The sequence below is a fragment of the Panthera onca genome, chromosome B3 (genome assembly GCF_046562875.1).
Source record: "Panthera onca isolate mPanOnc1 chromosome B3, mPanOnc1 haplotype 2, whole genome shotgun sequence".
NCBI lineage: Eukaryota > Metazoa > Chordata > Mammalia > Carnivora > Felidae > Panthera > Panthera onca.
This window is the reverse complement of record NC_138344.1, coordinates 26,795,887-26,809,806: the sequence shown is the minus strand read 5'-3', so window position 1 is coordinate 26,809,806 and position 13,920 is coordinate 26,795,887. Positions and strand designations below refer to the sequence as shown.

General features: G+C 35.4%; 1 protein-coding gene across 3 annotated transcripts in view; it reads right to left on the bottom strand.

Moving 5' to 3' along the window:
* GABRG3 (gamma-aminobutyric acid type A receptor subunit gamma3) overlaps positions 1-13,920 on the bottom strand; it is a 736,855-nt gene that overhangs the window by 54,493 nt on the left and 668,442 nt on the right. Inside the window, exon 7 of one of the 3 annotated variants that reach the window (XM_060617920.3) lies at positions 1,049-2,620. The exons of the other annotated variants lie outside the window; for them this stretch is intronic. Within the exon in view, the coding sequence (XP_060473903.1) occupies positions 2,532-2,620 (89 nt within the window). The 3' untranslated portion in view covers positions 1,049-2,531. Of the gene's footprint in view, positions 1-1,048; positions 2,621-13,920 lie in introns of those variants that run through there. 3 annotated transcript variants of the gene reach the window in all.

Genomic DNA, 13,920 nt, shown 5'->3' with positions numbered 1-13,920 from the left:
GGGTTTAGAAGTGATGATACTTCCCTGTCCAGCAATTGGCTAACCCAGGACCTATTTCTTGATTTATAATACTATTCTCCAATAAAGAAAATCAAGATTACTTGGAGAAATCTCTGATTTTTTAGTGAGGGCAGAAAATAAACAAGGTGAGCTTGGAGCATCTGCAGTGCTCAAAGTAAAGATGTGATGAAGAAAACTAAATGATAGGGGGTATGTCAAAGGGCTTTTTAATGCTGGAGGCTGGAACACTTTGAGAAGAAAAATAAATAGAACTGTATTTGATTATAACCCAATGTAAAAAAAAATATCCATGAGTCCATACCTATATAAATAAATGAACAAGTAAATAAGTGCTGAAGAAGGGGCAAATCTGCCATGAAAATTATTAAAATCATTTTTGTACATACTGTCACTTCAAGGAAGTAAAGCATAACTTCCTGCCTGATAAGTAGGTGCTGTGCTTAATAACTTGTTTTTTAAAGGTCTGTAAAAAAGTGTGAACTGGAAGTAACTACAGTGAGGATATCTGGCACATTCTATCTTATCACCAGTGATAAGTAATGTTCATAGCACTTACCTTAATGTGATGTGCTAAGAATGGTATCTTATCTCTATGGTCTTTCTTCCCAAACACTTAACTCTAATATAATCATGAAAAAGAAAAAACAATAAAAAACAAAAAACAAAAAACACCTAAGAAAGGTAAATTGAGAGACATTTTACAAAACGCCTGACTAGTACTCTCAAAACTGTCAAGTTTACTAAAAACAAAGGATGTCTGGGAAAATTTCACAGCCCAGAAAGGCTAAGGAGTTGTGATGATTAAATTTAACAAAGTATCCTGGATGAGATCTTTGAAGAGAAAAGATATGAAAAAAAATATGAAATCTTATTACTTTGAGTTTATTTAATAATAATAATATATCAATATTGCTTTTTTTTTACTTATGTACTACAGAAATGAAAGCGATATTAACAGAGGGTATGGAGCATACAGGGACTCTTTACATTGTCCTTGGAAATTTTATGTAAATTTAAAATTAGTTTTAAAAAAGTTTATTTAAATTATTAAGATAGCGTAAATTAGAGATAAGCAATCAAGTATATGTTAACTGGATTGAGATAAACATTTTTATAATTTATCCAGTCATGAAAAGCAGACTTAGTGTAGTGGAGGTATATAGTTTGTCTACTCATTATTTCCTATGGAAACCTGCCCTCTCCATTTCACTTAGTCCAGATAAGGATGTCAATCATTGTCTCTGGCCCTCCTTAGTAATAATTATGTAATCTACTCCTGACCAATTGGGGCAATTTATTCCTTTGTTTGTTGTGATTGCAAACTAATACCTTTTATTGAAGCTATCAAAGATGTAAGGTTTCAGGGCAAATGACTAATCTGAAATCTTTGGAAAGAGAGGCATTAGTAGGCATTTGCTTATTTAAGTATTTCTTACTTGAGCTAAATACACCAAACACTATACAATCATTTAAGACTATCAAGCCAGAAGTGTTTACCAAATTACTAAATACTAAGTACTAAATGGGGCAGCATGAAAATGTAAAACCTGTGAGGACCATAGAGATAAGGGTTTTTCATCTTCTTGCAGGTTTTTATCCAAGAACGTCACCAGGGTTCCAAAAGGAAGATCAAGGCGAATCCTGAGAAAGTCTCTCCAGTGGTGCAACTTGTGGGAGGACAACAGTCCCCATTGCCCAAACTCTACCCACACATATTGTTGTGTTCCCTGTGAAATAAATACTTTATTATGCAGGAAGAGAGCAGCAAGTACTATTGCATTAGGGAACTGTTGGAAACCTATTACATCTGTGAGAAGGGAACTGGAAAATAGCTCTTTACTTGCTAGGCTCAGCATTACATCTGGAGGGGCACAGAAACACTTATGAAGTTCACACCCGAAGGACTAGATTCACAAATTCTGCCTAAGATTGGATCTTAGTCAAATACCAGATAACACCCACCATCCTCTGTTGCAACCACCAACACACTAACAAGCATTGAATAAAAACAATAGTGTAATCCATGTGGAAAAACTGTAACAGACAGATTATCTCTTGGCAGATTGAAAGGAAAGACCTGAATCCAAGTCACAAGTCACAAAGTTAAACAGGGAGAAAACTTTAAACACAGTTCAACTTCCTACCAGATAAGCAAAAACCCTCACCCTCACACTAAAGGCCTAGGAGAATGAAAGTCACGCTCATCTCTAAGCATACAAAACATTTACGTCAGTGTCTACTATTCTATACAACATATTCAGCTTTCAAATAATTTCAAGGCATGCAATAAACTAAGAGTAGCAGTCTGAATAGACAAAGCAATCATTAGAAAGAGAACCAGACATAAAAGAGGTGTTTAAAATAACCATTGAATATGTTAAAGGCTTTAATGAAGAAGGTAGACAACAAGCAAGGCTGATAGGTGATTTCAATGGATTAGTGGAAACTATTAGGAAGGGATCTAATGGAAATTCAGAAAAACAAAACAAAACAAAACTTAGTAGGGGAGTTTAAGCATGCTTTTGATGATCAATAGACTTATCACAGCCAAAGGAAAGAACCAGTGAGCTTGACAACAGTTGAACAGAAATTATCCAATCTGAAACACAAAGAAAAAAATACGTTAAAAATCAGAACAAAGAAACCAAGAGCTGTGGGACAATAACACACTAACATTTGCCATTTGCTGACTCTATATTCAAGCCAGCAAAAACACATGGAATCTTCTAGTGCTTTACTCTAAATTCCCTTTTTGTAACTAGCTAGAAAAAAAACTCTTGTTTTTAACAGGCTCATGTGACTAAGCAAGGCCCATCCAGATAATTTCCATATCTCAAGTTCAACTGTACCATATAAATAACATAACCTAATCATGGGAGCAAAATACATCACACTCTGTGGAAGAATATACAGAGGGTAGAAAACTTTGGAAATCATCTTATAATTCTCCCTATACAAGTGAAAAAAATCTAATCCTGTTTGTCTAGGAAAAAATATAAGAAACAAATAATATCATGAATGAAAGAGGGGTTAATATTATTTTATGATAAATGAATTAAGTGAACAATGCTATATCAATAATTCTACAACCTAGGTTAAATTAAAATATTCCTTGAGGGGCGCCTGGGTGGCTCAGTCAGTTAAGCAGCCAACTTCGGCTCAGGTCATGATCTCGCAGTCTGTGAGTTCGAGCCCCGCGTCGGGCTCTGTGCTGACAGCTCAGAGCCTGGAGCCTGTTTCAGATTCTGTGTCTCCCTCTCCCTGACCCTCCCCCGTTCATGCTTTGTCTCTCTCTGTCTCAAAAATAAATAAACGTTAAAAAAAATTTAAAAAAATATTCCTTGAAAGACATAAACTACCAAAACTCATTCAAAAAGAAATAATCTTTATAAACCTATATCTATTAAACTCTAAATACAACTCTTTTTTTTTAATTTTATTTATTTATTTTGAGAAAGAAAAAGAAAGTGTGTGTGCACATATGTAGGAGTGAGTGGAGGAGGAGCAGAGAGACAGGGAGAGAGACAATCCTAAACAGGCTCTGCAATGTCAGTGTAGAATCTGACATGGAGCTTGAACTCAAGAACCATGAGATCATGACTTGAGCTGAAATCGAGTCAGACACTTAATTGACTGAATCACCCAGGGGTCCCTAAATACACAACTGTGATCAGATAACTTTACTATCAAATTTTATCAAGCATCAAATCTTATCAAGCAACTATAGTACCAAGTACACAAACTTTTCCAGAATATAAAACAAAAAGGAGCATTTCCAAACTCATTCTATGATGAGTTACCAACAGCAAAACCAGACATAAATATTACAAGAAAAGATAAAACTAATGAAGACAAATGTACCTTATTAATGTAGACACAAAACCGTCAACAAAATAAAAGCAAATTGAATCTAGCAAAATACACATATAAAATACATGTTGTGGTATGTAAGATTAATTCCAGGAATGAAAGGCTGGTTCATATTAAAAAATCAGTCAATGTAAAACTAAACAGGAAAAATTATTTGGTTATTCAGGAAATGTAGAAAAATAATTTGATGAAAGGAAACATCCATTTACGAGAAAACTCCCAGAACACTAAAACTACAAGGGAAATTCATTAATCTAGAAAGAGTATCTACAAAAAACAAAAACAAAAACAAAAACATTGCTATTAACATCATTCTCTCCTATTGGATATGGGATAGGCTTAGTAACTCACTTCTAATTAGTAGAAAAATGAAAGGGATAAAATTGCAACTTTACAGTGGAATAATCTGGTATCTTAACAAAGTGATAAAGATTAATACCACCTGTAATAAGTAATGTTGATATCATGTAATCCCTCACGTTATATGATGAAAGTGTCTAATATGAGAAAACATCAGAAAAGCCTAAGTTGGGGATATTCTAAAAAATATTTCATCAGTGTAAAAAAAAGTGTCAAGGTTAGTTTGCTTTTCATAAAACAAATTGTCACAGATTGGAGGAGCCTAAGGAGATGTTAAAGCTAAACGCAGCATGATATCTTGGATTGGATCCTAGAACAGGAAAAGGACATTAATTAAAACATTCATGAAGTGCCAATAAAGGCTGTAACAAAGCTAATAGTTTTGGGGCTATGTAAATTTCTTCATTTTCCTAACTTTTCTTTAATTTTTTTAATGTTTATTAATTTTGGAGAGACAGAGAGAGAGTGTGAGCAGGGGAGGGGAAGAGAGAGGGAGACACAGAATCCAAAGCAGGCTACAGGCTCTGAGCTGTCAGCACAGAGCCCCACACAGGGCTTGAACTCACAAACCATGAGATCATGACCTGAGCTGAAGCTGGACACTTAACTGACTGAACCACCCAGGTGCCCTAGTTTTTCTAACTTTTCCATGGCTATATAAAACGTGAAATTACGAGAAAGTGAGCAAAAGGTAAATGAGAAGTTTCTGTATTATCTTTTCTACTTCTTTTGTAACTCTAAAACTTTTTAAAAAGAGAAATAAAAAACAACCCTGTCAACTTATAAGACTATTATCAGCAAAAGTATCTTCCAAGAATAAGGGAACAATAAACACTTTTTTTTCTAGACATATAAAAGTGGAAACAATTCATCACTAGCACTTCCACACTACAAGAAATGTTAAAGGAAATCATTCACACATAAACCACCACCACCACCACCAACAACAACAACAACAGAATGGAAACATGGATCTACACAAATGAATAACCAGCCCCGTGAATGGTAACCACATAGATAAAGGGCCACGTTAGAAGTTCCATTTTGTATGATTTCATTTATATAGATAGCATTCCTGAAATGGCAAGATGGAAATGGAGAGCGTATTAATGGTTGCCAGGGATTAAGGGGGGAAAGGAGGGAGAGAAACGAGCATGGCTCTTAAAGGACAACATGAGAGGTCCTTGTGGGGATGGAAATGTTTCATATCTTGACTGTATCACTAATCTGTGATACACTTTTTTCCCCCAAAAAACAGTACTATTGGTGTAATCCAGTAGAGTACATGAGATCTCTGTATTATTTATTATAATTTTATTTTAATCAATAATTATCTTAAAAAAGGGTAATGTAAAAACACCCTATTGATCAAATAATAAATCAAAATGTGAATTAGAAAGTATTTTTAGGGGCGCCTGGGTGGCTCAGTCAGTTCAGAGTCCGACTTTGGCTTAGGACATGATCTCATGGTTCATGAGTTTGAGCCCCACATTGGGTTCTGTGCTGACAGCTCAGAACCTGGAGCATGTTTCAGATTCTGTGTCTCCCTCTATCTCTGAGGGAGACATGCTCTGTCTCTCTGTCTCAAAAATAAATAAACGTTAAAAAATTTTTTAAAAAAAGTATTTTCAACTGAATGAAAATTATATTGAGTGTAAATGTTGAATGAAAATGAACTTTGTGAAAATCATCAATGATTCTGATTCAGACTCTATGCCAAATTTGATTAGTTTCAATTACCTAAGTTATCTTATTTTTATTAAATATAAGTCATATGCCCTCCTTACCTTGAGCTTCATCCTTATTTTTAGAGTACTCTGCTACTGGTGATTGTGTCACCAGGTCTGTGCTAGGCTCTTGTTACTGGACACCTAAGATCAAGGTCCTCTCACATCAATCCCTTAGAATGTTTCAACATGAGAATGCAAGATTCATGGGTAATAAAACAAGTGTCGTCTTCTAAGGTTGGCATTTTCTCAATACACTATGACAATTTATTCTCTTACTTGTAGACAATTCCATTATAGAAAATCAGAGCTAAAACTAAAAACTCCTACTTTCTCATCCCCAGGTGTTCAAAGGTGCTTTCACACTACCAATCAAGACAGAAATATGGGCACAGCCTCAAGTGCCTGAAGAAGTCAGATGAGGAGAGTTCACCTGGGATGTTTCAGAAACATATTTTACTTTGTATAAAGTCTGTTCAAATCTTGTGTTTTATATCTTTGGAATTTTTCACAGTTGATGGAATTACTTCAAATTTAGTGTCAAGGATGAGTTGTCAGTGAGGAAGCCTGATTTAAATAGACTGCAGAAGAATGAGCCTCTTTAGGGATATAATTCATTTACATCTGTGATGAGGGTTTAAAATGGTTGTGAGGTGACTGATTTGGGGACTCTAAAAAGAAACCTCAAGGACTGCCTCATGATCAGTCCATAACTGTCTTCAGGGAATATTTCAGGAGATTTGTGAAGCTTGCTTTGGAAAAGAAAATCTCTGTCCCTGGCACATCATTGTGGTTGAAGTCTGCATTCTTTAGGGACAAACATGCTGGTCTGTTTTTACCACCTCTGTCAACATTTGGAAACAGGTGTTGATTCTTATTCTGATGATACAGTTACTCAAGGCTAAATCTAAGGTCATTTTTATCTTTTAATTCTCCCTTATATAAGGTGCTTGGGTTCATTTTTTTATAGTAAATACAGATGATGCCTGAAAATTACCAAAAATAATAGACACTTGGTTATATTATTAATATAGTTAATCATACTGTGGCACCAAACTCTGTAGGTTTTGTACTCCACTATGTTAACTTTACATAACAAGTGAACATATACCAAAATAAAAATAAATGAGATCAGAGAGTAGGCTGGGCATATTTTTAGGATTTTGAATTGACATATTGGACTTAGCATAGAAAATGCCTCCAGAACAGGCAGATTTTAGGGAGTGGGAATTTAAGGAATTCCTTTAATTAACAAGACATAGTTATGCTATATCTGTACTGGCCTTGGGCCTCTGTCTACAGAGCTATCCATTGTCTCTCCTCTGTCCCATTCTGTATCTCATGGAGACTGGCAACTGTAGCTATTTCCCCAGCTTCTGGGTAAATGGGTACTAATGGGAAATGTACCTGGCAGAATGGAGAATGGGAGAAACCAGGGTATTTTTCCCTCTCCCTGGTTGTCTTAGGCCATTTCTCGAGGACATGGAACCTATAAGGTTCTATGAGGCCACTCTTAACTGGGCTTCTATGAGGCTATTCTGAACACTCCTTCCTTTGTCCCACTAACTTGAGAGAGTAGAGTATTCCATTTTTGCTAATCTCTGGGTTGTCTCATATCCCCTGGTTGCCTTATCTGCCTTTCAATCACTTGTCTAACCAATTCCCTGCATTCAATTCCCTCAGCTGTCTCCTAGTCACTCTCTGACAAGCTTTTGTCAGTTGATATATAAAGTATATTTTCCATAGAGAGAGACATATATTTCTTCTCCAAGTTCATCTGTTTTTGTTCTTCCTCCACATACCAGCCCCTCTTTTAGTGGCACTGTGCTCCTTCTAACAGCCTGGCTACCCAGAATCACCCTTTCCACCATGTTAAAGGCAGCCCTTGCTTGGTGAGTACCTGCTTGTTCTTTCACCTCAGTTTGAAGATCACCTTCCTGACCACTGAAGTGAAGTCAGGCTCCCCACTTAGCATCTTATAGAGAATTTTGCCCATGTATTCTCCTTAACTTATGACAGTCGTGATTTCATACTTTTGGTGACATTATTGATTAATTTCTATCTTCCCTACTGACTATTAACTCAATAAGAACTGGGCCTTTGTTTCCTTCACTCACAATTTTATTCTAATGCCTAGCAAGAGGCATTACTCAGAAGAGATGATTACTAATCACATCAGTCAATAAATAAATGGAAATCCAATTACCATGTTAGACTATAGCCAAATGGATGAGTAGGTTAAGAAAGATATTGCCCTCATATGAATAGCTGTGGACTCTGGTCCTCCCTTGTCCTCCTCACTCTTTTGGTAATATTCTCAGTGCCTACCTATTTTCTGATGTGCTTTGTAGACTCAAATGCAATAGTTCGTTCTCTGTGCTTATCAGAATTGCTGGTATATTTTCTTATTCATCATCAGAAGTCTTATTTTTTAAATAAGCAGAGTAGCATATTTAAGAGAACAGCCATAACAATTTTATTACCTGGATTTTGACTAGGTGTTCCATCTCTTTGTGTCTCCATTTTTCTCACATGCAAACTGGTAATAATAATGGTATCTATATCTCCTATGGTCATTGGGAACATTAAATAAGTTAATAAACATAAAGCCCTTAAAACAGGGCCCAGCAGAAGGAAGCTGTGAGCACATGTCAACTGTGTTTTTAAACTATGCTGGTGTTGTCACCTTTGATGTTTTTCAGAATAGGGACCAAGTAAAATTCATATTTGTATCTAATTACTTCAAAAAGGATTACAGGCTTAATTGCTGCTAATGCTCACTGCTTATCAATATTATTAGAAGCCTGTTTCTTACATGGAAATAAGCATTTCCATTAAAACAAAGCTTTTTATCAAAAAGGAGTTGGTTTTTGAAAACAAATGTAAGACTAATCTTCAGATTGGCGTTGAACTTTTTTTTTTTAATGACTCGTGCCTCTCATCAATGATTGGGTTTTTTATAGTCAGGAATATGGCTCTAGATTTATTGCTACTGTTTCAATACCGGAAGGTGTGAGTGGAAAAACATGCATTAGAAAGTCACTCTCCCTTGTGTACTGTATCTTATCTACTGAGACTTTTTCTGGGGAATGTTTTGACTGAGACCAATTAGTGCTTAGAATGCAGCCAGTTCTCAAATCTGTGTTTCCAATATTCTAGAATTAGTCTTAATTCTAATCAAATCAAATCGTAAAAATCGTAAGACGTGTAATAATGTGCAAATATAAATATGAAAAAAGTATATCTTAACCATATAAAGTTAGTTATTTTGGGATGGTGAAGGCATTGTGCTTAGTACTACTATAATTGACCAGGTTTGTTTGATAAGAAATTCCTAATGGGCAGATATACTTTTCCTAAATTATTATCAAGAGCTAGAATAAGCCCAATTATAACTCCAAAAGGTAATAATTCTCATATGAGTGAGTAGACATGCCATGTAGATGGACTAGTTATAATTCACAGTGATTACCATGAGTGAGTTTTTTATAATAATTAACATAAAGCTGCTATCTTTCTGATATGGTTTATGCTTCCAAGGGAAAAGCATTGCAATGCCCTCAGATTTCTCCCAAACAACTGTCATGGACAGAAGACAATAGAACAATGTTTACAAAGATCTCAGGGAAAGAAACTGACTTAGCTAAGACACAATTAATATAGGCAAGAGCAAACATTCTTAAACATAAAATAAGTCAGAGGATACAGCAATCATGGGTCTTTAATGAAAAAAAATAACTTAAAAATAAAATCCACCCCATTAAGTATTGGCTCAAATTAAGAATTCAGGGAAAAGGCCAACTTCCTTTTTGAGTCTTTTGGGCCTCAACAGTTTTCGGCCTTCATGCCAAAGCAGCACATCTTGGTGCCACTCCTTCTGAAACCCTTACTACGTATAATTGAAATCAGTGGAAAAACAATATCTCCCTTTCCCTTCCAAATAGGTGTTAGGTGTCCTCCTAACATTTTCAGGGCCCAGGTAAGATTACAAGTAGAGACCTTTATTATATACATCTAGAGTTTTAAAAAAGCATAAACCAACTTAGTAAAGTAATAAAATATGTTTTTAGCCTCTCTATCCTCCTAAGTTGATAATTAGACTTTATTATGACCTAGTAGTCTAGGTTCAAATATGAAATTCCTGGATCCTTGGAATTCCATCCTGGAACATGGAACTGTAAGGAAAGTAAGTTGTGGTTACTGGTCCCAAGCCTGAAGTTTCTTCCTTCTCTCCCTACCTTTAGATCCATCCCACAGCCCAATATATATGGTCAAGCTATCCTGCACATAAAAGTTTCTTACATATGCAATAAACATTGTTAGTTTGGCCACCCCTCAGGTAAGCAAATGCAACAAAATGTTAACAATTGGTGAATCTAGGTGCAGAGCATACAGGTGTTCATTGAATTATTCTTGCTATTTTTCTTTTTTTTTAATTTTTTTAACGTTTTATTTATTTTTGAGACAGGAAGAGACAGAGCATGAACAGGGGAGGGTCAGAGAGAGGGAGACACAGAATCTGAAACAGGCTCCAGGCTCTGAGCTGTCAGCACAGAGCCCGACGCAGGGCTCGAACTCACGGACCGCTAGATCATGACCTGAGCCGAAGTCGGCCACTTAACCGACTGAGCCATCCAGGCGCCCCTATTCTTGCTATTTTTCTAAAGGTTTTAAGACACCAATAAAAAAGGAAAATTATAGGCCAATATCCTTGATGACCATGAATACAAAAATTCTCAACAAGTTACTAGCAAATCAAATTCAACATGTTGAAAGAATTATTCAGCATGGTTGAGTAGGATTCATTCTTGGGCTACAGGGCTGGTTCAATATTCACAAATCAATCAATTTGATATACCATATTTATTAATAAAAGAAAGTATAAAAACTATATGATCCTCTCAACAGATGCAGAAAAAGCATACAAAATACAGCATCCATTCTTGATAAAAACCCTCAACAAAGTAGGGATAAATAGAACATACCTCAACATTCAAAAGACCCACAGCTAATATCCTTAATGGGGAAAAACTGAGAGCCTTTTCCTGATAGTCAGGAATAAGATAAGGATGTTTACTCTCAAGATGACTATTTAACATAGTACTGGAAGTCTTAGCCTCAACAATCAGACAACAAAAAAGAAATAAAAGGTATCCAAATCAGCAAGGAAGATGTCAAACTTTCACTATTTGCAGACAACATGATACTCTATGTTGAAAGCCTGAAAGACTCCACCAAAAAATTGTTAGAATACATGAATTCTGCAAAATTGTAATAAAAGCAATATGAAGAAATTTCTATACACCAAAAAAGAAGCAGCAGAAAAAGAATCAAGAAATTCATCCCATTTGTATTTACACTAATACCAATGACACCTAAGACTAAACCTAACTAAAGAGGTAAAAAATCTATACTCTGAAAACTACAGAACACTTATGAAAGAAATTGAAGAGGTAACATAGAAATGAAAAAGCATTCCATGCTCATGGATTGGAAGAATATTGTTAAATATCTATACTTCCCAAAGCAATCTACATTTAATGCAATCTCTATCAAAATACCACCAGAAATTTTTTGCAGAGCTAGAACAAACAGTCCTAAAACTTGTATGGAGCCACAAAAGACCCTGAAGAATCAAAACAATTCTGAAAAAGAAAAACAAAACTGGAGGCATCACAATTCTGGATTTCAAGCTATATTACAAAGCTATAGTCATCAAGACAGTATGGCACTGGCACAAAAACAGACACATAGATCAATGGAACAGAGGAGAAAACCCAGAAATAGAGCCACAACTATATGGTCAACTAATCTTTGACAAAGCAGAAGAGAACATCCAGTGGAAAAAGACAGTCTCTTTAACAAATGGTGTTGAGAAAACTGGATGGCAACATGCAGAAAAATGAAACTGGACCACTGTATTATACCATACACAAAAGTAAATTCAAAATGGATGAAAGACATAAATGTGAGACAAGAAACAGTCAAACTCCTAGAGAAGAACAGAAGCAGCAACATCTTTGACCTCGGCTGGTACAACTTCTTACTAGACATATCACCACAGGCAAGGGAAACAAAAGCAAACATAAACTTTTGGGACTGCAAGATAAAAATCTTCTGCACAGCAAAGGAAACCATCAACAAAATAAAAAGGCAGCTTACAGAATGGGAGAAGATATTTGCAAATGACAAACCTGATAAAGGATTAATATACAAAATCTATAAAGAACTTATCTAACTCAATACCCAAAAAACAAATAATCCAGTTAAGAAATTGGCAAAGGCCATGAACAGACACTTTTCCAAAGAAGACAACCAGATGGCTAACAGACACATGAAAAGATGTTCAAAATCACTCATCATCAGGGAAATACAAGTCAAAACCATGATGAAATACCACCTCACACCAGTAAGAATGGCTAAAATAAACAACACAATAAACAACAGGTGTTGGTGAGGACACAGAGAAAGGGGAGCCCTCTTGCACTGTTGGTAGGAATGCAAGCTGGTGCAGCCACTTTGGAGAACAGTATGGAGGCTCTTCAAGAGACCCTATAATTCAGCAGTTGCACTATTATGTATTTACCTAAAGGGAACAAAAATACAGATTTGAAGGGATATATGCACCCCAGTATTTAGCACTATCAACAATAGCCAAAATATGGAGAGCCCAAATGTCCATTGACTGATGAATGGGTAAAAAATATGTGATATCTATCTATCCATCCATCCACACATACACACAATAGAATATTAGTCATCAGAAAGAATGAAATATTGCCGTTTGCAATGACATGGATAGAGCTAGAATGTATTATGCTAAACAAAATAAGTCAGTCAGAGAGAGACAGATATAATATGGTTTCACTCATATTTTCTATGCTGCAACTTTACTGACTTCATTTATCAGTTCTAGTAGGCTTTTGGTGGAGTCTTTTGGATTTTCTATATATAATACCATGTCATTTGCAAATAGTAAGTGTTTTACTTCTTTCTTTTCAATTAGGATGCTTTTATTTCTTTTTTTGTCTAATTATCGTGGCTAGGACTTCCAGTACTATGATGAATTAAAGTCGTGAGATTGGACATCTATGACTTGTTCTTGACCTTAGTGGAAAAGCTGGATTTTTTTCCTATTGGGTATGGTGTTAGTTGTGGGTTTTTCATATAAGGCTTTTATTATTTTGAGGTATTTTCTCTCTAGACCTACTTTGCAGAGGGTTTTTTTAAATCATGAATGGATCTCATACTTTGTCAAATGCTTTTTCTGCATCTATTGAAATCAATATATGATTTTATCATTTTTCTTATTAATGTGGTGTATCTCACTGATTGTTTTGCAAATATTTAACCACCTTGCATTAAGAAATTGCAAATATTTGCAAATATTTAACCACCTTGCATTAAATCCCACTTGATCGTGGTGAATGATTTTTTAAATGGATTGTTGGATTAGGTTTGCTAATATTTTGTTGAGAATTTTCCATCTATATTTACAGAGATATTGGCTCATAGTTCCTTCTTTGGTGGTGTCTTTACCTGGTTTTGGTATCGGGGTGATATTAGCCTCATAGAATGAATTTGGTGGATTTTCTTCCTCTTCTATGTTTTTGGAATAGTTTGAGAAGAATAGGTACCAACTCGTTAAATGTTTGTCAGAATTCACCTATGAAACCCTCTGGTCCTGGAGTTTTGTTTGTTGGGAGTTTTTTGATTATTGATTCAGTTTCATTGCTGGTAATCAGTCTGTTCAAATTTTCTGTCTTCCTGCTTTAATTTTGGAAGGTTATATGTTTTTAAGAATTCATCCGTTTCTTCTAAGTTGTCAAAAAGCATATGCACATTTCTGTGTTTGCAGATGGGTCTACTAATTGGTGTGGATTCGTTTGCATATTGTTTTAGAAGACATCTACCTAATATTTATGTGGACTTTACTATGAGA